Consider the following 25,067-nt stretch of genomic DNA (forward strand, 5'->3'; position numbering starts at 1 on the left):
TCCCCCAACACATGGAAACAGAAACTAGGATCAAGAGGGAAATGCTGCCAAAGATTAGAGGTTTGGAAATTTACAACTGTTATCTAAGCGAAAACTACAGTGGGAGCCAATTGCTTTAGTCAGAAGTCTTTGTTATTGTAAAGAAGCTTTAATATATGTTTCTGCTTTCTAAATCAGAAGGTGAAAGTGTAGTATTTTATGGGTCAAACAGAAGAAAAAATAAAAAGAAAAGCAATTCAACTCCTAGTCACCCAATCTGGGAATTTGTAAAACTAAGGTCTGCAAAGCACTAACTCGGTAACAGATGTAGTGAAATATAAACATGAACTTGTCACAGATTACTGTGAAAAAACAGGCAGGCATCCTATTTTAAAACACATTTTTTTGTTTTCATTATTGTTAATCCACCTTTCCCCTTACAGCTATTCAATACAAAGCATGACTGCAAAGTAGTACCAGTTCAGCAATCTGGAGGAAGGGAAAAAAAAAGAGTGTTTTCAAAAATTACAGAACAGTGTTCCAAAAGGAAAATCTGATTTAAAAACTCATTTCTGTTCAGCAGTCAAGTGGTCTGTTTTGAATTTCAATAGCTATCTGTAGCACTGAGGTTTCTGTGTCATTGCATACAGAAAAAGCTGACAAGGAATGGTGCTGTCTTACTCTATTCCTAACCACAACCCAGTAGATAAAGTCTGAAGTCACAAGTCAGCTGAGAGCTCTACCAAGACTATTAAAATGAACTGGCAAAGCTGGAAGGAAGAAATTTAAATGAGGCCAGGTTAGATGTTTCAAAGGGATGAGTGACTGATCCTGTTTTATGTTATGCCAGACAATGCTAATAGTTTAAACACTAGCTCTGTCAAGTGAGAAATAGATGTATTATTGTCTGTGAATTATTAAAATTGACTTCACCTACTCACCTTTAGACTTTTCTGGCTGAAAGGAAAAAAAAAACCAAGAAAAAGAAGTCTTGCAAGGGAGGCATGCACTCTTAATCTATTACTAATGTCTTCTTGAATCCTGTTAATATTTTTCATATTGTCTGCTTTGGTGAGCTCAGACACTATATGTGAGGAATGAGCAAAAATTCCAGCTGATCCTAGGCATAAAGCTCTTTAATGTTTAAGTCTCCCCTGCCCTGCAGATAATTAGTCTCCTCTTTCACCCATCCAGCTGGGACATCAGACAATTTGGGGAGCATCCAAGATGGGCATGAAGATCCTTTTCCTGGTTCGTGACAAGTACTGTAGATGTTTATGCCACAGAGATAATTTTCTAGGGTTTTATTCATCAACAAAAAAATTTTTCAAAGTTGTTTAGATCTACAAGGCTCGATTTCCCCTGCAACTCAACCATACAAGCTCTCCTTGAACACTAGGGAAGTATTAAGGATATTAAAAAATAATTAACACTGTAAAATGTTTTTAAGTTCTGATAAGGTCAGAATCATTGCTACAGGTTTTTAGTGGAAAACAAAGGTGAGACATGAAGATAATGGAAGGTGGTTAAGCACTCATCAACATCATCATCACAGGGTAGCAACCATAACAAAGGTCCCACCTCTTCATGCCTCCTTCTTGAAGTGGTTAATTTACAAATGATGACTCTAAAGGTGATAAAGGGGAAAGGTGAAGGTTTATTTATTTTTTAAACAACCACTTCCAAACCTCCACTTCCTTTCAACCATTTGCCCCTTTGAGAGAAATTGTAAATGGTGAAGGAGAGAGATATATGTCTGAACAAAAACTTCTTGTGGATTTTTTGGGGAGATGGAAGACCTCTAGGATCAATCTAAAAGAAAGCCTGACTACCCCAGAAAAGTACCCTCCCACCCCTCAAATTAGGCTTTCCTTAGAAAAACGGAAAAGCCAATTTTGTTCTCTTTTTTTTTTTTTTGAGCAGAATACTTTTGGACGTTTTTTTTCCATAGGTAAAGGTAGAACATTCCACATTTTCTAGGGGAATAACCTTTGAATAACTAAAGAAATAAAAAAAGAAAGTGAAAGAAACCTACTGTCATTTTTGGACTGTGAAACACTTGAAAAACATGAAATGAAAGCTTTTAGAGACAAACCCCCAAACCTTCCTGCTTCCTTGGAACTGGCTAACTCTTTATGCATTTCTCCTCACCTGGTCCATAGGGCCCTTTCACGCTGCCATGGGGTGTCCCTCAGAGGGCCACTCTGATAACATCTTCAGCAGCACCAAAGTAACACTGATACATATTTTGCAGGAGGTGGCATAGGATTTTGAGAATCAGTGGCTTGAAGTACTATCTTTCAAGCAGGAAAAATATTAGGTGCCATGGCATACCCAGGCTCAAGACAGCTATGCCCCCAGCAAACCACTGACTGGAAGACTTCATGCTGAAAAGGCTGATGTCAAGGCATCTGCTGACCCAAACTCAGCAGAAGCTGCTTTTAACAATCCTAAAACCATCTCATGGCTTCTCAGATGAAACACACGAACCCTCTGTGGCTGTCATCTTCCTTTGTGCACCCACTCACCCATAAAATAAAATACAAACAGCTGAAGGCAGGCAAGCTCTTGCGAAGGCAGGAGAAATTAGACAGGAGTCTAGCCCTTAATTCCAGATTTGCTGAAGGAAACCTCACCTCTGTCTCATATCCTCTGTATTCAAAAGCCATTTTTATTTTCATATAAATCATGTCAATTAGGGTTCTGTGCTGCCATTCTAAAACCATTGCAAGAATTGAGTTGGCACAGCACGCTTAAAAGAAAAGGTTACAACGTGGTGGAAAACACAGTCAAAATGTGAACAGTATTGTTAACGTATTGCTTGACTTTTAAAATCCCATTGTAAAATAAAATAAACAGCTTCTGAAAGGGAGACAGATCTTCAGACATGCTCCCACTTTTGAATGCGAACCAGCAATCAGGTCTGTAAGTGACCTCAACCACCTCTGACACTGAGGTCTTTAGAAAGCCCTGGTGGGAACAGTTTTGTGCTGAGCCACTCTGCCAGTACTCCAGTCTCGCTGGGCACTCCAAAATGTGGTCTGAATCACAGTTCAGCTCTTTCAAATGTCTGATCTCATGTAGGAAATGGGGAATAGGCTGTAGGTGGTGGAGACTGATGGCGGGAGGGGATACCTGGCAGTTGTGACAAATGTGTCTTTGGTGCTGCCTGAGCCTGGACTTCTGTCGTGGCTTTTGCCTGCTCCAGGCTTTCTCCCACCCCCGTGACTTCCCTTCAGGGGCTTTGCATTTCCCACCACATCTGCTGGAGCACAGGGAGTGTTTGTATGGGACAGGCATAGGACAGGCAGCGATAAGAAAACAAGGGATGGTCCAAATGAGGGTGAGACAACAAACAGAGATAACAAGGGGGAGGAGGAGGATGCCAAATGGCAGGCCGAGAGAAGGGGGAGGCAAGGGGATAAGAGGTGAGATAAAGAGAAGCTTTCTGTGCATGAATAAACATGAATAAGTGAAGAGGTGGTGATAAGACCCCCCACTGCCAGGAAGGCAGAGAAGAATTATGGGCAGGAAACGTCACTGCAGGAGCAGTTGATTAAAACTACAAACTGCATGAACTTGGTCTAATCCCTCCTTGCCTGCAAAGCCACCCTAAGGGAACCTGGCTAAAGAAACTGTCCAGAGCTATTTCAGCATCTCCGCTCCCAAGTACTGTGCTCACGTACAATGGGGCAGGCAAACAAGAATAATCAGCTGGCACCTCCTGAGTTCCCACAAACGTTTGGGCTGGCCATCTCAGTTCCCATCACAGATGAATTGCTCTGCTTCATATTAAGATGCAGCAATGCACGTAAGCACACTCTTAGCTCCGAGTATGGAAACTGTACCTATTAACTATTCATGCCCTTGAAGTGAAGCACTTGCTTGGATGCTTGGCTGAATCAGAGCCTAATTAAGGAGGTAAACAGCCTTCTATCCTCCTTCATCTATCCCTCAGCCTTAATCCTCCAGTCACCTAAGTTTAATTTAAAAATCTGTTTTCAGGAGTTGAGCCTGGATCTGTCAAATCCAAGGTTGCCACTAATTGCTATGTGTCAACAGCATCTAGAAAAATGAGCAATGAATTAAAAAACCACCAACCCTTCTGCCTGGATGACAGCTTTATCTTTACACACCAGCTTTTCAATGGGGTTGCAATCTCTTTACCCACCCAGAGTGGAAAATTCCGTTGCCCAAAGTCAGTCAGAGATTTCTTCAGCTAGTCCAAACATTTCTGAAGAAAAACTACCGATCTTGTAAATGAACATATGGTGCAACACCCAGGGTGCAAAAGCACTCCAACTTAGACCCCAGGAGGTAAGGACACCCTCTTCCTCTGGCTAGCGTTGTCGGATAGTTGTGGTGTTAGGGGATCAGAAAGCAGACTCAGAGAGACAGGCTGATGTTCTCAGGAAGATCAATGAAGATGTGAAGGTCACAGATGACACATGGCTGGTTTCAAAACCTCAGGAATGACAGCAGGGAAAGAGGTGGTGAAGGAGGAAGGGGAACAGAGCCAGCTGTAGAAGTTGCCAGAGAAATATTTTGTTGGAGGCACAGCAGAGGAGGAGCAGGATGACGCAAAGAGAAGCAACCGAGTAAAGCACAGCCTATGAGGACTACAAACAGTGGTGTCCAGAGGGATTCCTTTACTGGATGCGCCTGTCTAATACTGATGTAATGAGCTAGTTATGAAGCAAAAAGTCAGAAACGTGTGTGGGAGTGTTGGAGGGGCACATGTTAGGCATCCGCTCCCACAAAAAGGAGGTAAGCTAGGGCTCCTGCTAAGAGTCTGTTAGGAGGATTAAACAAGACAGTAAGCAAGACTGGACACAAGCCTGCTGAAGCTTCTCAGGTTTGGTGATCTATTGAGATCACCTAAAATTCTATTGAGAGGAGAAACCTGATAGCAAAAACGATCTTCCTATCTTCTAAGGAACAACTAAGATGAACAAAATCAGGGTGAAATAAAGAAGTAGAAAGCTACCTGTGGAGGGATGGTTGTGTCCACTAGGAATGGCAGCAGAGCACAACACCATCAGGCTCTCCTCCTAACTTTGCCGCCGCCTCATGGTCTCACTCAAGTAGTAGTCCGTCTGCTCTGCCATACATACACTTCAGAAGCAGAAATGCAGTGATACTTTGCTTTTTTTTAAACCTTTTTCACATGCTTGTTGAGAAACATTTAAAGTATGTTAAGTGCTCAGTGCCTCATAGATGCTACACAGACACAAGTTACTAATCATTATTTTACTTGGCTGAATTTGACATGTATGTTTTCAGAGATACCTCTGAAATGCCTGATATGTAAGGCCTTAACTAAAACAAACAAACAAAAAACCTACTGCAGGTTTTATTAGTAGGATAAAAGGCAGAAGGTGGCAAAGCAATGCAGAGATAATGTTGAGTTTGAAATAAGGAAAGATACAAACATTTTGGCTGACACAGCAGCAAAGTCAGCTTGGAGGAGAATTAAGGACAACATGGGTAATCATTTACCTCGGCAGTAGTTTTCAGATGTTGACATACATTTTCAGAACAAGGAAGGAAAAAAAAAAAACCAAACAGATAAGAGAAGACTGTCAGAATTATGACAACTTGCAACTTCTTTACCTGGCTGCTAGTGAGGAAAATAAGACAGGAAAATAATCTGAAGATTATTCTTCCTTGAATGCTCCCATTTCATTTTCATGAGTATTAATACAGGCCACATATTGACATTGATGAGCAAAAAGATCCTTGAGGAAGGGAAGCACGTGTTTCCTCGTGCAGACATCTGAACAGTTTACAGTCATAGGCGGCTCTGAACTTAAGAGAAGGAAATGAAGCTTGTATGAAAACTGAAGTGGAAGTGCGGGGCATTTAGGGTTTTGTGATCGTGGTTTCATTAGACTCTAAATGCTCTTTAGGGCAGGAACACTTAGAGGAGTTCAGAAATGTTTTTGACTTTAAGAAAGCTGACTCTGGGAGAATGTGATATGCCCCAAGGAATTTTTACTGGAATCCTATGAAACATGGGAAACACAGAGCTGAATTTTTAAAAAACATCTGAAGAGACTGAAATTTAAAGCCATCCCGCTTAGCTCCAAGGAGGAAAAAGGGCAACTGAGGCCAAATGCAGTTAAGTAAAGATGTAAAGCTTAGTGTAAGCAACACATAGACGACTTGGGAAATTTCTTATCTATATCTATATCTATATATATCTATCTGTAGATATTTAGATACAACAAACAATCCTTTGAAAAGTAAACAACCTGGTAAGGAGGGATACAGAAGTTCTTAGGAGTCAGAAAGAGCAGTTTTAAAGAAATAATTCCAGGAGGATGAAGTATCTTTTGACACCGTCATGAATTTTTTCTCCTAACCATTACATGGACTTTCATTTATATCAGTGCTAGAATGGACTGGGAGAAAAATGCTTAATTGCTTAAGGCATATAACAAAAGGAAGAAGTTAGCAAGTTAGCATGCCCTTTTTTCTTTGAAGAAGAATAATAAGAGGCCAGATGACTGCTTAAATATTAGCATCACATTGTGACAGAGTTCCGGGGCTTGCTTAAAGGAAGGAAATTTGCATTGATGTATGTACATCCTCGGAGTTACAGCCATACCAGCCCATAAAAATGTGATGCATGAATACAACCTGCAGTTGCTATCCTAGGCAAGCTGTAGGACAACTGCAGAAACAGGTGGGAGGGAAGGGGAAGAATTCCCTGTAACACATGCAGAGCATTAGATTCAGAGAAAAAACAACATTTACATAAGGTTGAAAGGCTTCTTTTTTTTCCCTTTTAAAAAGTAACATAAACTCCTAACTGAGAGATATATACATCTTAAGTTCTGTGATGACAGGACAGACCAGCGAGACTTGGAGTTAATCTTCATTGTTGCAGGAAGGGGCAATGAAATAGAGCAAGCTCCTATAGAACTGTTCGTTTAAAATCTGCCATGCAAAAATAATAGAGGCAATTTTACTCAAACACCTTAATGGGCATAATTTGATTAGAAGCAATTGTGCAATTCTCGGAGGGAAATTTCTGCATACAAATTAATAGTAATTATCTTGCTGAAAGATAAGAAAATTAAAGACAGGCCCTAATTCTCTAAAAATTACTCAACTTCAGGCGTTGAGAGACCTGATGCTTCCGACATCCCCTGCTGCAGGGCTGCTTGTTTCCAGCTGACTGAGGTGGCTCACTGAATTTTGGTTTTAACTTTAAAAAGAAATTTAAAATTAATTTTAATGTTGTTTTTGTGAATACCAAATAGATTATTTAAATCCAAGTATAGACTAAGTTGCCTACCTACAATATGAACATTCTGATTCTAACAAAAGTAGGAAAGACTCGTGAGATCATTTCTGAAGTATCTATATTTTACAGGTGAGTAAACTGCAGTGAAAATTTATCTTGACATGCCTGGGGCAGCAAAGGAGTGTAAAGTATGACCTTACTAGCCATGTGCTAAAAAAGCCTGCAAAATGCGTGAAAGCATCTTTCACAGTGTATCAAGTTCAGTATAAAAAGCAAACTTGTCATGAAGCTCCCGTGAAAACTGTGCTGATTTTAAGAAAGGCAGAAGTAATCATTTTTCCCCAATCCTTGCAGCAGGTTAGAGTCTCCGAATACAATTAAAAAGGGTCAGAAAAGATACTGATAGGAATTTGATACAAGCCAAAAGAAATGATGCCGATAGGTTTGTATTTGGCAAGATGCAGGGAGGGAAGGAGAGAGACAGGCATTAGAAGCATTAGCAGGAACAATTCCCAAGGCCAGTAAATATCAGGGGGGCCCCAAAGCAGTCAAAAGCAGAGTGAAGAGATTTAGAGTCAAGGCATTCAAAGGGTCTACTTAGTTTGACCAGAAGACAGTCTCACATTTCAAGGTTTCTTCTTCAGTACAGCTAAGCTTTTCAATGGGAGGCCTTGACCCCAGGGATCACTAACTGAAGAAAACAAATGTGTTTTCAAATGAATGTATTGGCACTGTCAGAACTGACTGTACACAAGATTAAATGATATTTATTTTCACTTTCCAGAATACCATGTTAAATTTTAGAGAGACAGACAGACAGAAACGTTTCCAAATAAGACATGAGAATCTGAGCATCAGATTTTCTGTGTCAGCCGGGATTCAACAGCAGAATTCCTGTTAACTGATCTGGCTAAGCCTCCTTCCAAAATGTCAACCTGAGGCTTTCTTGCCTTCAGCGGTCTTGGTGAGGGTGGCGGGAGGGGACATGTGCTGTCAGTCCGTTTCTGTCCTCTCATTGCTTTTCCTCGCTTTCTTGCGATGAATTGGATTTTCGTCTGGCATTTGGAATTGCACAGATGTGATTCCCTGACTGGAACAAACAGAAGTTTGCCTGCCTTTGATAAGGAATGGAAATAAAACCATAGTTAAAAAAAATGAAAGTGATTCTGGGTACCCATCCTGAGATGCTCTGGAAAGGCAACTTTGATTGCAGGAGGTGGATGCCACATCTCTGCATAGAGGAGTTTGCTCACAGGTCATCTGCATATTCCTTAAGACAAAGGTACTTCAAAACTCATTTTGTGTTTCCACCTTGATCATGCTTGAGCAGCTTCACAGCCTTCTTGGGTTCCATAGGAACCAAGTAGGGACTGTGTTAAACACAAGGCAAGTTGGGGGCAGTGGAAGAGAGAGATGGACCCCCAAGGGAAGGCAGCCTACGTGATGGATGCACTTGACTCTTAACCAAACTAGTAGTAGTTTGGTACAGGCTCCAAAGGAGGTAAAGGCTGAGCCATGGCCGGGCCAAGAACTCCTGGTTCCAATCTATTCTCTGAGAACCCACAAAGAAGCCGAGTGGCACAGAGAACATTGATGCATACGAACTTGGAACACCCATCATGCATGAAAAGCAAGATGACCCTGACTTTTCCAAGACTCATTTATCAAGAAACAAAGGAAGTTGTGGGTACAAGGAGCCTCATGCACATCTTTCCTATCGCATGCAATTTGACTATGAGCCAACCACTTTATCTATAAATATGACAGCATAAGTGAGCCTTCGTTGAGGTCTCCCTGCTAGGCAGCATGGCGGTGATCTCCCCTTGAGCTGGGACACCTCTCAAGGTTGCCCCTTGAGGCAGAGAGACCTTTTACCAACAGCAGATCTTTGGTAAGCGACCAATATCACACATAACCTTGTAGTATGGTAACTTTGATTTTGTCTTGGTAACTTTTATTGCATGCTGAATTGAAAAATTTTGCATATATAATCCCTTAGACATAAACCGTTGTCCAAGTCTGAGACTAAGATTGGACCTAGCCACACCTAAGCTCCATCAGGAGTTTAGAAAGCAAGGGGGTCTACTCTGAACCTCGTGACTCAACGGGAGGGTCCTCCGTACCCTTTTGCATCCTTGGTCTCTCTGTGAATCATTTTAGCTCGGGTGTAACCCAATTTTCCTTTGTATGTTTCTTCCATGCAGTAATTAATAGAGTGAACCTTGCCACCGAACTTTGTTAAGTTGCACTTTTACAACATCATATTAAAACCACTTTTGCTAATACCTTTGACGGTGATTTTTTTAAGCGATCTAAATCACTCATTTGCGACAGCCTACGACAGACCAGATAATTTCAGGTAAACATCAGATGTCTACTGGGTTTATACACAGTGCTATTTCAAGGCCACATTCCACTCTATTTGAATACATCCCCATACTCACGTATGGACCCACTAGCAATTGCATGAGCATTCCTGAGGGACCTGTGCTTATGCGCTGTCCCAAAATGGACAAGTGTATAGTGAGCTGAATTTAAAAATCCAGAAATTGTGTTCCCAAAAGGAGACTAATAAGGACAGAGAGGAGACCATGGGCACCACTATTTCAGCAGAAAATGTCTGAGCACATGAATGAGGTGGAACTACAGCGAGGGCTTCAGAATAGCTACATACTATCCATGAATTTTGAGGAGTGAATATGTACTTGTTAGTAAGAGGTATGACAAAGCAGGAAAGTGGGTCTCACAAAGCACAGACTTGTTGGGTCAAGTGTCCTTTTCCTGTTTGGCAAGTCCTTTTGTCTCTGTGTCCTCCTTATCATCCTGACACCTTGCCAAAGCACAGAATGATGGACAGCTCTTAATGATTTCCTAGCGTTTGATTCTGATACACAGGCCCAGCCCTTTTTTGCATAACATGAAAGTCTCTATTCCCCTCTAAATTTCCACTTTAGAACCCATGTCCACTTCCACGCACGCAGCTCCCCCCTCCCACCCTGCAATCCGTGTCAAGACAAACGTGCTCTCATCACACCTTGCTTGACCCAGGCAGCTGAAGCCAGCACTTCTGAACAGACGGACTGACAGCCGATGCTGCGTCAGCAGCCGGTGGGGCTGGTATCACCCTCCCCAGGAGATGAGAACATCCTCTCCTGGGCACACCCACTCCACATTGCACCACTGGGGCTATTGTTCCCTGTGTCCAAAAACCAGGCTCTGTCCTGTGCTATCTCTGTGCGTTGCCACCATCCTGCCGGACTTGGAAATATTGTTGGGTTTTTTTTCCCCTCTCCTAGTATGCTCATTAGGCGATTTGAGCCCAGGCAGTAGTGGCTTGGTCCTGCCAGCAGCGTGTGCTTGTTGAGCACCCCCGACAGACTTCACTGAGGCCTTCCTGGGAGTAAAGACGTGTTCTGCAAATGAGCATTTACTGAGTGGGATCCTGCAAAGCACCCGAGAAAACAGAGCACACGTGCACTTCTAAAATGGGCATTTTGTGGTACCCACAGTTACAAAGATCTAAGCTGAACGGGCGATACTCGCTGGATGAAGTTGAAACACTGTCATGAAGACACAGAGTGAAGTACTCTAAAAATCAAGCCTATTAGTGCCCACCTTCCTCTGCTTTCCCTTCTTGCAGCTGGAGGAGAGATGACCGCGTAGCCATTCGGGACCAGAAGGAAGAACAAGTTGTTTTACACTTTGTTTTGTTTCCCATAAGGTGATGTTTCACCCCCCTAAGCATCCCCTCCCATTCAGAGAGGGTGAGGGAAGCAGAGTAGTGTCTCTGCGACAGGGCAAACCCGCTCCTCCTGGGCAGTGCTGCCTGCCTGCTCCTTCCCAGGTAGCTGGCTGCGAGGGGGCCAGCAAGCAGGCTAATTTAGAGCTCTAAAAGCTGGCAGCAGGAGTGCAATTAAGCCGTTTTCACAGACTGCTGGCCAAATGCAGCAATTTATTGGCTGAGTGATTGGATTATTCATTTGCAAAGCTAAGAGAGGGCATTTTCTTACCACTTCAGTTGGCCTGTAGTACTTGTGATTGACTGTCACATGAATCTTGCCAGTCTCTTTGCATCGTCCCACTTCATTTTCATTCTTCCCTTCCCACCTGTAAAGAAGATAAACATTTAATCAACCCATAATTACTTTAGCGCTCTGATCTTACCAACATTTGGCCTGCTTTCATTTACTTGAGGCTGGTGTCAATTCTCCCTGCAGGACAGTATAAACTCATTAGCTGTAGGAACAAAGGCAGAGTTTAGACTTGAATGGAGCAACAATGGCTTTTGAAGTCTCTTTGTTTTGGTTTTTGATTCAGTGGAAGGTCTAAAATACAGGACTTCCAAATTAAACACATAATGCTAGGGGAAAATAAAACGTCCTGATTTCAGAATGTCTCATGTATCTGCAAATAAAGATGACAGTGAGGTTTTTCATTTGTGGATTGGTTCAAAGTTGTTTTCTTAAAATATTTTTAAATCTTGTATTTTGGCCAATACTTTCAGGAACTCTTTAATCTGTTAATTTTATCAATGTGAAGCTCTGTTTGAATAGCATTAAGCTGCATAATTTAATTTGTGCTTAACTAGGAAAAACAAAACGAAAACAGTTCTCGAGTTTTCAGTCCTAGCTCGACATGGCACTTCACATGCATGTACTGTAAACAGTACTTTACTACCTGTGAGCTGAAAGCCAGCTACTTCATCCAAATTAGTTTCATGTGTGTTGAACAGCCTGCAATTTGCTGTAATTTATGTGATCTGGTTGCGCCGTGAACTATTCTGTTAGCGACTGTCCTGGTCTAAAATTTCGGGAGCAGCAGAAGAGGAACGGTTTGGTGGGTGACTAGCTTTGCCTTTGGAGAGGCCAGCCTGCAGCCTGGAAGCCTGAGGACAATGCTCCCTCTCAAAACAAATGCTTCAGATGACACATGTAGGAATGTACATTGGTGCATCAAACCCAATCCATTGCATGTACAAAATCCAGAGTTGTGATTGAAACTCTACCCTTTCTTTGCTTTTTGCCTCTAAGTATATATCATGGGACTCTGAACCAGCTTGGCATAAAAGTGTAGTGATGAAATCCTTTACTTTTTTTTGTGTTTAGGTAAAATCTATGTAATTTAAATCAGCACTGTGATTTAGACTATTTAGCCTCAGTCACCAGCAATGAAAGAAAGTGCTCCTTGCCTTCCACTTACTAATTGTACTGCCAGCTGTTGGGATTTTGTCACAGATTTGATTTCTCCTTGCTCCCCTGCTCCCCCGAAGCTCCTAGAAGAATTTAATTCTTTGACAATCTCAGTCTTCATTTTTGAGTTTCTAGCCCTGAGGGCTAAGGAGAAAAGTCTGCAAATGTGACCTCTGTGTACCCATGAAGGTTACAACACTGAAAGGCAGAAGGAAATACCAAATATGCATTATTACTAGTTTTTAAATCCCACGATTTTTAAAGCACAACTCATGACTTTTGGATGACTAGCAAAGCCTGTAGGATGCTTGATACTGGGAACACTTCAGGTTGAAATAATTTCCAACAGATAAGAGCCACAGTGAAGTCAGCTGTTAATAGTCATACCATGATGCTAAAGATGATTTATAACTTAAATCTTCTTTCTTTCTTTTTCACAGTTGCTCTGTTTGAAGCCTGAACTGCAAAGTTTTCATTCGGAAGCCAAAACTAACATTAGTCCCTCCCTTTAAAGGGCAGAGGGTAAAAATGTGCAGGACTCAAATGAGCTTAATAGAAAACTAACCGTCACCAGTAAAACAACAGGAAGCGCTTAGATCAGGAGACGTCAGTTGTTGTTGGAGGTCACTGAGCAGAGAACCCCATTTAACACCCAACAGGCTCCAGAAGGCTTGGCCGAGCCAGTAAAGACTCACTTAATGTCACTATCAAAGTTATATAACAATAGAAATAGCTTAAGAAGAAATCTCCACCCATTTTGTTCAGCCCAGTAATGTGAAAAGTTCACAAGGAAAAAAGAAGTACTTCTCATTGTGAACAAAGTAGCATTTGATAGCCACACTTCTAATTACTCCTGGCACCTCGGCGCTCACAGCTGGGGACACCATACTGCTGATAAAAGGGATTGCGCAGGGGCCAGCCTGACACCAGGAGCAAGACATCCATTTCGCTAACCAACTCCCCCTCCCCTCTTCCTCTAACCACAAAGAAAGGAAAAAAAACCCACCAAAACCCTCCTTAATTTATAGTCAAATTGCAGTCAGAATTGTTAACTGGAAAACGTAATGCCAGATTATCCTGAAGCATGAGCATGGTGGAAAAGGCATGGGGAACCCTCCCGTCGCTGTGGTTTTAGATAGCTCCAGCCCCAAGGACTACCCAGCTTTCTGCTCCTTAGGGTGGATGCCCAAGTAGGCAAGAAAACAGCCTTGTGTAACCGGAGAGAAACGCAAAGGATCCCTGGCTAAAGAAAGTTTGGCTAATCAGGGCTGGGCTAAATTTATAGAGGACGGGGAGTGGATCCCCCCAACCCGCAGCTGGTGTCAAAGCCCAGGGCTTCCAGCCAGGTGCCTGCTGGCCTAGCGTAGGCTTTTCACAAAACGCTGGTCCTAGAGCCTGCAGGCAACAAGCCTCTACAGCAAGACCATTACCTGCCCCACAGTGGGGAGCTTCACCCTCTCACTGAAGCAAAGGATGGGTTCGCTCTCACGGCTGATGGCATCAGCCATATGCCAGAACGCTTGGCACCCGCAGAAGGATGCATGAGACCACGTGTCTGCTACTCACAAAGTGGGTTTGATGCCCTCTATGCTTCCATGTTGAGTGCCTCACCATTGGTGACGGGTGCTTCGGGATTTCTTAGGATGATAGCCATTGTCAACTCTGGTGGATACCACTAGTATCACTGACCTCAGAAATTTCCGTAAAACTAAGTTAATCACATTTCAAATGCATGTGCAAGTTTACTTGTTTAAAAGGTTCTTCACCTCAAGAGCTTTTACATTCTGGATTTACAGAGGAATTGATTGCATTTAATTTAAGGCTAATTCCGTATCTGCAGATCACTACTGTTATAATACTTACTAACAGTGGTGATGAACGCTCCTTTTCCTCTTCAACTCTGGAGACTCCAATTATTTTTCGTTTCCTATAACTATTCAGTAAGACAGCAAGCTTCAAGCTATAAAAACATCCACAAGTATAGAGGATTTTCTGAGGACAAAGAGCTGGGGTACCCACTCAGTGGGGTGTGAGGTGGGCAGGGAAGGACAGAGGGGAGCCAGGATAATCGAGGCGGGGTGGGAATAGCACTGCAATAGACCAAATGGTCCGAATGGCTGTAACTGAGAAGCAAACAAGGCAAAGCACATATATTTTTGAGGTAGTGAAGAAATCAACTAAAAATGAAACCTTTCACAAAAGCACAGATAAACTGAACAAGTATATACATTTCATCTCCTTGCTTGATCTTTACATAGAAACAGAACTGATAGCATTTTAAAAAATATTCAGAACCACTAGTAGCAACAGCTGCTCAGCCTCTTTACAGAAAATAAAACTATCACGTACACCTTTTAAATCAAATATATGCCAACAGAAAATATTTTCACATTTGAAAATGAAAAATAAATTAATTAAAAATAAAATTTTAGGAAAATTTTGCTCTTCCTCTGCAGCTAATACAAGATACCATTTGTGTAGGCTTCTTGGATTTGTGGCCTGATTGCTGCTACACACACAATTAAGTCAAAGAACTTCATTCTGTCCTGGCACTTTATAAACAGCAAAACTGACACCATATAACAGACCATTAATGTCTTTTGCAAGTAATCTTTTGCAGGGAAACTTTAAATATGCCTCTGCATATGTTCCTTTGCCACCAACTCAACCACAAACCTTGCCAGCAGCTCTGATGCATCAAAGCAGTCAAGGATATTAGGGATTGCTTAACCATGATCTTGTGCTTAAATCTAAAGAACAAGTATGCTGCCACAGAGGGATGTACTTAAAATTTTTTTCAAATGCTCGGATGAATCAGGTCTTCAGTGTTTGTTCACTAAAGGAGCACAGTTAAAACGATGCTATTGTTGTTGTTATGTTCCCAGCATTGTCAAACTCAAGTTTCGAAAATCTAAATTGTGACTCCCCACATTACGAAACTTTAAAAAAGAATACATGCTAGGCTCCCTATTTTTTGGTTTCTTTTTTTTTCAGTTCATTGGAAATCTTTTGAAGCTCTTATCCCTTTACTCCAAATTGTGAAAGTTGGTGTTGAGAAGAAAATGTTTTCTCAAAGAATATTAATGCTTCTGTGAAAATCAAAACATTCTGGAAAGAAAAGTTTTACTTTCAAGTAAGTTCCATTACTGTCAACCTGAACAAAATTATATTAATAATATCTAAAAAAGTTGCTTTCACATTTTCAGAATGGAAAAATTTTGGCTTTTTTTTTTCTTTCAGAATGGCTTTAAAAATTATTTTTAAGTTACTCTTTCTTTAAAAGGAGGTTAGAAGATAAACAAAGCAGTACAGCTGACCTGAAATCAGATATTTTTCCAAGTTGCATTTGTGAGAATTATTTTCATTTCATTTTGGGGGGGGGGGGAATATGGTATTTCCCATGAAACACCACATTTAATTCTCACCCAGTCTTCCTATAGGAGAAACTCTCATAGCCCTTATGATGTATGAAATCAGATAATTAAATTGTTACAATCTTCAAACCGTAATTTGAGTTCTGAAACAGTTATTAGGTCTGCCTACAGATAAAACCTTGTATCAAAAAGAAAATAATAAAAGCCTGCTCAGCTGAAAGAGTTAATTCTCCAGCTGAGGTGGGTTAAATGCCCCCCTAAAACACATACTCTAAAGCGAGAATGGTGATAAAAGTGGTGCAGTGCTAAGCGAGGACCCTTGCTCGTGTGGGTTCACCCAGGCCAGCATTCTTCACTGACATGGCTGGGTTCCTTTCAACTATCACTCTTCAAAATGCCTCCAATTTCTGTATGAGATTCTGTTCCCTTCCTCCTCATCTGAAAGCTTCTGTTTTTCCTGAGCTGTTAAATACAACACATAGCACTGGTGAGCCAGCAATTTTTGGTGGGCAAAAGCCAGACCTGGAAACAGCAGCTGTTTGGATGATGACTTTTGATGGCTCCTCTTCCACGTCCCCAGTAGCACCATTACTAATGTATTGTTGGCTTTCTATTCTTACAGCAATCCTTCAAATCTCATGTGTTTCTGTAACCCAAACTTCCGTTTTAAGGTAAAAAGAAAAAAAACCCAAACAAACCAGAAACGCCCCCCTCCCTCAGTTCAATCTCGGTTCAACCTTCACTGTCACTGAAAAGGCCGCTGCTCCACTTCTGCTAGTAGTTCACCTCGTTAGACCTTATAGCTTATCGGCAAGCTTCCCCTTTTTAGGGTGATCTTTTATAAGAACAACTGGCATATTAGTTAAGATAAAATTTGTACATAGACCCAAATGTCTAAAGTAAAATATTCATTTTTACTGAATTAATTCTGATCCTGGAAGCAATGAATATTTCTGTAACAAATGTGCATGCATTTTTATATTAATAAAACCACAATAAATCTTTCCACTGCTTGAACAGTTTTTTCTTTTTTTTTTTTTTCCTTTTCTTTTTTTCTTTCCACATTTGCAGACAGCAGTCTTTGTAGCACTCTGCAAAGAACTCCGAGTGCTGTAGTGGTTTCAGGCTATCTTTGCAATCCTGTTCTAATTTAATAAGATTAATGACAGAAAATTAGTCAAGACAAGCGTTTGCCTGTTTCGTTTACCCTGCTGTAGTTCAAATTATAGGCGGGAAGTGTTTCCCCCAAGTACTACTTAATTAGTAATAAGTAGAAGGGAAAGTAAAAGAAAAAAAGTGTAATCCTTACGGGGGGAAAATATTTGTAGCTCTGAGGCTTTCCTGTTAGTACAAAGGACTGAATTTGAATGATTCAGAGGACTATAAAAATATAATTTGAAATTTCTCCCTTGAAAAAGAAATGTTAGAAGAAAAAAACCACACAAGGTAGATAAACCTCTGTACACTTTACAGTGAATTTCAGAGAGAGAATCAGTCTTATTGCAGCTGTACATTTCATTAGTTGCAAAAATGTAGTAAAGTTTCTCTCTTTCTTATTTTGGCTAGAAGACATAGTCCTGACAAGTGCTAATGACTAATGACTGGCTATGACAGAGTATTATGTTATCTTCTTGGAAAGACTTTTTAGGCTGTCCTGGATTTTCAGCTGTATAAGTTAGTGTGAATTGTTAGAAAGACAAAACACTAAAAAAAAAAAAAAACTTTTAGTTGGTTGATGGGGCAGCCAGGATTGCTTTTCTTCCTGTTCTCTACTGCAATATCAAGATGTGACAGCTAAGACCTTGTTACATTTGCAACTTTCCCTGCCAAAGCACAACATAGAGATGGTTCAGAGCCCCTGCACACGTGCCCTGTGTTCTCAGATGTGCTACGAGCTCTGCCAGCTGCTGCTTGCCACGACATACCTGCTGGCCATCTACTCCATCATTCCATCAATTTTGAAAAGTGCATTGTACAGCAATACTGGGAAGCTGTGCCATCACTTTCAGCAGTGGAAAGGGCTGCTGGAAATTTCCCAGATAAGTTTCTGAGATTGCAAAATTTCATAATACCTGCAACCCTGCAAAAAATCCCCCCAAATAACCCAACAACTCAACCAAACTTTGAGGAAGTGAGATAGCAAGAAAGCAGCCGTCCTCACAGGGACTCATTTAGCAATTGCACTCTGCTGCGCTGGTTCTTAGGTGCCTCATAAATTGTAAAGAAACAGATCAATGAGGCTCACCAGTGGGGTCCCACAATGCTAAAAGGGAGGATTTTGCTGCCAGGCTACTCCCTGCAGAAGATATATTCAAACTGGAGGAGGTGGGAGTAGAAAGCCCTTGGGGGTTTCAAAGAATGTGAGAGGTTACCAGCAGGCCGGTCAAGAAGCCAGCAAGGGTAAGGAGAGAGCGTGTCTGTGCTGCAAAAGCATGGGCTGGGCTGACACCTAGAAAAATTATGGAGGTTCTTAACAAAACTTTCCAAATCCTGAGAAATATTTTACATCTAGCGCAATTTGAAAGATGAACGATGGCTACGGGATGAGTAGTGGGTCTGTTGTGACACTACCCCCACCCTGGGAGCAGGGGGAAGGAACAGCTGGTTCATCTGGCTAGACTATATCTAAAATGATCAGAATTACATCACTGTCAAAACGATCAGCGACAAAATTATCATTAGCACCTAAAAGGCCACCTCAGTCCCCATATGTGTAGCTATTTATGTATCACCTGTAAATGGCTTAAGGAATTAATAACTTTTTCACAGTGAAGAAAAATTTCAGAAGAGCCATGGAGATTAGCAGCCCTAGCCCCATTTCTGAAGCGATTTAGGTTCCTAAAAATCCAGGTCACTAGATGTCATGTGGATTCTTATAAAATTTTTGAAAATTACTTTTATTGATTAGTAAAAAAAAAATGCAACTGTGCCTTTGTACACACAGAATACCTGCCCTACCTCATCACTTGGAGTCATACTGTAATGTTTCCCTGAGAGAGAAACTTGTGACTGATTGATTCAATCCAAACACTGACCGCAGTAATCACCAACATGAATGATATGCAGTCCACCAAAAAATTAAACAAACGGGACACAAACAAAATTGAGCAAAAAATTAAACAAACGGGACACAAAATTTTGTGTGTTAGGACCAACTAAATCTAAAGTAAGCCTTTACTATCCTCTCTGTAACAGAAGCTATTCATAAAAGTACTTTCACTTTTATTCGTGTAATTGTCGTTCTTCAGTTTTTTTCAAGGGTTTAATTTGCTTTCTGAAAAATAGGTTCTGATTTGTCAGTCTTGGGAAATCCTGAGAGTTCTTAGGCCAACACCAAAGCAGGGAGTTTAATTTTAAACTAATGGATATATTTATTGACATCAAAAGAAACTGTGATGTTGAGAACACCTGCAAATAAAGACATTCAGCTAGGTACTGACCTATACGTTTCAGTTTCTAATTTAAGTAATCAAAATTTAAAAAACAAGGTGTTCACCAAACATTCATTCCTGCTTTTGCAAACAACACTAGACAGGGGCAAAACAGTTCTCAAAATCACAAGAATTCTTCTTATATGGAGCAACTGAACCCACAGCATATTCATATCAATGCTTACTAGGGAGAATTAGCTTATAAACACAAGAAGCAAAAGTATAGAAAAAGGAGAAAAAATAAGAAAGACAAAGCAATTACTGGAGCTCCCAGTACCTCCCCTTTACCCTGTCAAACCTCACTACTGTTAAGGCATATGGGACAATGTGTGATCATACAGGGACACCTCACTATCAAGAGATGCTGAAAATATGGAGAGAAACTTATTCCCAAAACTGAGCTTTTGGGCTAGAAATTCTATTTATACAGTCTCTCACTCCCCCATCAGAATTTTTTCCTGGAAGTTGATGCCAAAAATTGAAACCAGACTAAAAACTCATTGAGGAGAAAATGTTATTACCTCCCCAGCCACCCACTGGCTGTTCAAATAATATTGTATATATCTGTGCACTTCTGCATATTTATTGAATTTGTCAAGTTTTTGTTCCCAAGTAAAACTTATTGGCCCTGTCAAAAGTTCACCAGCTGCACAAGTGACTTTGATGGCCCGAGGAACAGCCCTGGCGCTAGCGTCATGGAAGAGCCTGTGGCTTTCCTCTCCCTTTTCCAGCTGAGATTGGTATGTTGATGCATGGGGCCCAGAGAAGATACAGAAGGAGGGAAATTGAAAAAATAATAAACAATAAAAATATAAATTACAGAAAGCGCTCACCAAGCCATCCTGGTTTTATTATATGGCCTTGAGAAGGAATTTTGTATTTTCAATCAAACTATGTGGAATATGCATTGTAAACATTCTGCACCCACTGCTCAACATTTTTATGGCTTAGTAGGAGAAGAGCTAATAGGAATGTAGAGTGGGTTGCTACATAATCCTTGTGGTGCGGCTGATGGGCTGTCACGCGGAAAGAACAGGGCTGGCAGGTGTCACCTCTTGAGATCACAGGGGATGGGAGCAGGACTGTGGGGATCTGGGGACACAAAATAGAGAATCGGGCAGAAAACCCCCTTTTGCAGCAGGGTGATGAACAGCACCCTGGTACTACCAACTTTGGAGGGGCATCTGTCCCCCAAGGTGGGGAGTGAACGGGAGAACAGAGAATTAAGACTTGGAATAAACAATTAAGAGGTACCAGCCGACATTTTTTTCTTATGATCTAGAGGGCAACACTAGACATATCCGCTGTGGCAGTCATTCATGCCTGGAAGGTCTCGCATGTTACAAAATTAGAAAGTGAGGGGAAAAAAAGAAGAATGTAGAGAGACAATACTCTGTAACACGGCAGATGCAACAGGCTAGAAATGTTCAACCTGTGGCTGCTACCTCATGTTCATACTTACACAATAGTTTTCCCAATGTGCTTAAATGACTTCTCCACAAATTCACGGACACTATGGACCTCCCCAGTGGCTATGACAAAGTCCTCGGGCTCATCCGTTTGCAACATCAGCCACATGGCCTGTGGAAAGACAAACAAAGTCAGATTCGGTGCACATGTAAGTGGCCTCTTTGGTACATGATATTATAGTACTGCATTTTTGATTTGGAAATAACTACACATACACACATATAACCCCAAGCTGGGGAAATTAGCACTTTCCTAACATGGTGGCTATTAACCAGTTCGGTGCAACTCTGAAAAGAGTTCAATTACTTCTTATTATAGAAAACAATGGTGTATTTGATTTTCAATTTGTTTCACAGCAGGGGTTTCTGTGGGGGACACTTTAATATGTTTACTTTTGAGCACTGAGACTTGGTTTAGTGCTCAAGAGCATGGATTCACTTGTTTAAAGCACTGCATGAATTGACATAGATATGGGGAAAAGAACAAAATTTGTAATGTTTCAGTCCAGAATGCTGCTGTCTGTCTGTTATAGAATGATGTCAAACACATTGAATCATGAAAATATGGGTCCTTTTGGCTATTTCTTCTGTCACGTTTGTTTGGCTAAGTTGAGATTTTAACTAAAAGTAATTAAAAAGGTAACTAAGAATAGTCAAGAGTGTATTTGACGAAATTAATCTGTTTTTCCTGCTGAATACGTGCTGAACATTACATATTAAAGCACCATAGCAGAAACTTTTTCTTTTGACGCAGGAACACAGAAAACACTGGTAGAAAAGTGAGATGACCATTAACATCTCTTTCAGAGAACTGTTTGTGCAGAGGCAAAAACCACGATAGGTTTTGAAGCAAAGCTTCATAGGATTGTCAACGTATTTGTATTTCAGGAGAGCAGGTTTACTTCCCACAGCAATGTCTTTCACAGAGTCCCCTCCCACAAACTAGTAATGATGGATGAGCACCATCTCAGAGGGCTGGCCAGCTAAGTCAACATGAAAGCAGGAAAGCAGATGGAAAAAGAAGCACGCAAAGACACGTGTGACTTGTCTGAGGTATCACGGCAGGTACATTTCAGTTTTCTGATGTGCAAGCCACTGCTCTAGCAACTGGACTATTTGACTGCCTAGGAGCTGTAGGCGGACAGAATAATTATTACTTTAGATCAATCAAAATGATGTAAACACTTCATTTCCTTTGGAGAGGAAAAGGGAATACCTGTATGGCATGATCCTCATTTAATAAATAACCAGAAAAAGAAAACAAAATAATTCAACTTTCTCTCCATATGGTAAAAAGGACTGTCATCTTCTCACAGTGTAATCCACAACGCTATTTGCATTGACCTCTTCACATCAGCTTTAAAGAAAACAACTTTAGTAGGTCCCTTGATGGTAGTGGATACTCTGCAAATCAGATTAATAAAAGCTTTGGGACAGCTCAGTTTCTCTTGGTAAATACCACCTGAAATATTAAATTCCCCCACCCCCCCTTAATAAATCAGTGTTCAGCATAGCAAGGCGATACATTCCACTTAAATGGTTCTATTTGCAGGTAATTTTTCTTCCCAGTTATCATTTTATGCATCTTCCAAAGTTTTGACAAGATTTTATTAACATGTTCCTTTTGAACCTTTTTGCTTCTTGAACGTGCGTGGAAGGCTGGGTTTTGGGCAACTGCTGTGTAAGTCCTTGACATTAATTGTGCTTTAGGGATATGACCTGCTGGGCAGGACAATGGCAGCAACTTTATTTTTCCTTTCCAGGGTTGAACATCCTAGCCAATGACGCAGAAATACCCGACTGGCTGATGAAACTCCTCTTGTGGGGAGGAGATGTCTTAACTCATATCTCTCATATGAGCTTTCTTGGAACATTGGGGTTTCCCTGCTGATTTGAGAGGTCGCCGTAAATCACCAGCTCCTGTTTCTTCATGACTGGACAAGCTTGCAGGATTCACAGTAGCAGCAGCTTCACAGAAAGGTAAAAGGAATATCTGAAGCAAGTAATTGATAGTTCTGGTTCTCCTAGCCTAGTCCCTGATTTCACAGACCTTCAGCTTTCATTAAGCAGCCCAGCTGAAAGCAACAAGCTTCCTCATATGAGAAGGCACTATTTGAGTGAATAAGGATTTCCAAGATTAGACAGTCAGTCAGTCAGAGTCAGAATTTATAGCGGTTCTCCTCCTGACTTTAGTGGATGTTTGCTGTACACAATGAGTTCAAGGGCTCGCCTTTCTTTGAAACGGACACAGCACTGTAGTGTCAGTCACATCTGGCAGACACGTAACAACCAAACCTAATTTATTGGTAAAAATCACCCCCCACACCCCCAAATGCCACATAGGTTGACCAAATATGCAATATTAGTATAAGGACATGCTATTTACTATGCACTTTTGTAAAGTAGTATTCATATGTCTAAGTAGAAGCAGGATCAGACTTACAATAATTTTTTGTCATCCCTCCACTTTTAAACACCTCAGTATTGTAATTCATTGCACACAATTTTAGTGCGGGTGCTTATGTGGAGACATTCAACAATACAGCGAGTATTTAAAATATTTACACGTTAATTTTGTGTATTAATATAAAATAGCATTGGAAGTTTCTCTTTACTCTGAAACATGCACTAGACTGAAGGAGACAGCAAATACTAACAAAAAACGAGCCTTCGACAATTGGCCCCACCAAGTTTTATGTATTTGGATGTATCAACTCTTGTCTACCATTTCAAAGAGCAAGCAATCGCCGTCTTAGAAATACAACTTAAACTGCAGCAAATTTCTACAGGATCAACTTAGCAACAATCAACCAATGCAGATAGAGTTGCTAAAAGCAATTTTTGCCTCAACTCCTACCAGGAAAGAACGTTTAGATTAATGATTACTTGAGAATCTGTCACTGCTGGTTCTTTTAGTTTTTCTGGCATTCGGAATTGTTGGCACTTACAATTACTTCAATCAAATCAGGTATGAAAAAAATGAACATGCTAAAAGTTACAAACAAAATAAGCAATAGCTCTGTTTTGCTTTGAGGAAGGTGACCAAACGCTGTTGGTTTGAATGGGTCTGCATGAACAGTACGTAAAAAACCACAAAGGCAAGCCAGAAGATAGAAAAATCTTTGACCAAACTCCACATTCAAATCTTTATTTCCACAGGTACAGCCCGTGACAACCAATGAGAAATCTGTGTACAAGCAGTAGCTATATGCTTTCCCTACAGCAAGTGCCAGGAATGTGCTTCCCCCACATCAGACTAATAAAGGCCCTTGACCTATCAATTTCTAGGCATTTCCTTTAAGAGTTCATATTGTACCAGACTGCGGGCTGAGAATGAGAGGAAAGGGGGAGATACAGCTCCAGGTTTATTTGTCATTACTGAATGGCTTACTGGTTTTAACAGAGGGGAAAAGCTTTGTTTAAATTTCCACTGAAAGTAATTAATGGTTATTGACTGGCAAATGAAGAACAGGTGACACTCTGAATTAGAAGATAAATGATCTCATGTTCTAGCGTGATAATGGGTTAGTAATTGCTACAAAGCCTCAGCCTAGTGCGTCCCATCATAATGCTAGATCATGTCCAGAACACAAAGGCCTCTGTGTGAGAGGTATTCAGCCGTTCACCTCCCGATACAGCTGCAGAGTGATTTGCTCCATTTATTCTCTGATGGACTGCACAACTGAGGCAAAAGTTCACCCGTTCTCACCTTCCTGTTCACATGCTGAACCACATGACCCATGACATGGCTGAGCTGGGATAAAAACATTGCCCAGCTTTGGCTCTTGGCTATCTTTTAACCATCGCAAGGTCATGTATTTTAGGAATTTTTCTGGTGCAGGAATGGAGAATCGTGGATTTTCCTGGATTTCTTTGTAAAGGCTTTTTTGGATGGGCTGACAGCAAGTAAAGAAATTACTTGTGTACAGTTCTGCCACCCTCTCCCTCATTTTTTGCTTCATCCAGGTAACAGAATGTGGGCAAATGTTGAAAAGGAGGAGAAAACTACTATGGAAACAATTCAGGCTTCGGCTCTCTTAGAATAAAACTGTTCCTTTAATGGCAAATGTAACAAAACATATTTTTCATATTTGAACTCTTTTTGGCTCTGGTCTAGTGACTCACAAAGTCTAAAGGCAATACTATGTCATTTACATTTAAAGACCAAAACCTAACCGGAGAGAGATACGTAGCAAGTCTAGCAAGCGGACACACTTTTATGATTATGTGGACTGGGATATCTGTTCTGCATGCCTGAACTACAGCCTCTGCCAAAATCTTTCCTCTTTCATCTTTCCCCTCTTCCCTTTTCTGTGTATAAGCCCCTGCCAGTAGTAAGCACCATTTTCAAGCAACATATCCAAAACATGAAC

At 41.0% G+C, this 25,067-nt stretch overlaps 1 protein-coding gene across 1 annotated transcript in view; it reads right to left on the reverse strand.

Moving 5' to 3' along the window:
• Positions 1-25,067, reverse strand: part of GMDS (GDP-mannose 4,6-dehydratase) — a 430,384-nt gene that overhangs the window by 64,273 nt on the left and 341,044 nt on the right. The window contains exons 8-9 of the mRNA XM_075493943.1: positions 20,688-20,806; positions 11,242-11,338 (exon numbers count right to left, since the gene is read on the reverse strand). Of these exons, the coding sequence (XP_075350058.1) occupies positions 11,242-11,338; positions 20,688-20,806 (216 nt within the window). The remainder of the gene's footprint in view (positions 1-11,241; positions 11,339-20,687; positions 20,807-25,067) is intronic.

The sequence above is a fragment of the Mycteria americana genome, chromosome 2 (assembly GCF_035582795.1).
Source record: "Mycteria americana isolate JAX WOST 10 ecotype Jacksonville Zoo and Gardens chromosome 2, USCA_MyAme_1.0, whole genome shotgun sequence".
NCBI classification, from domain to species: Eukaryota; Metazoa; Chordata; class Aves; order Ciconiiformes; family Ciconiidae; genus Mycteria; species Mycteria americana.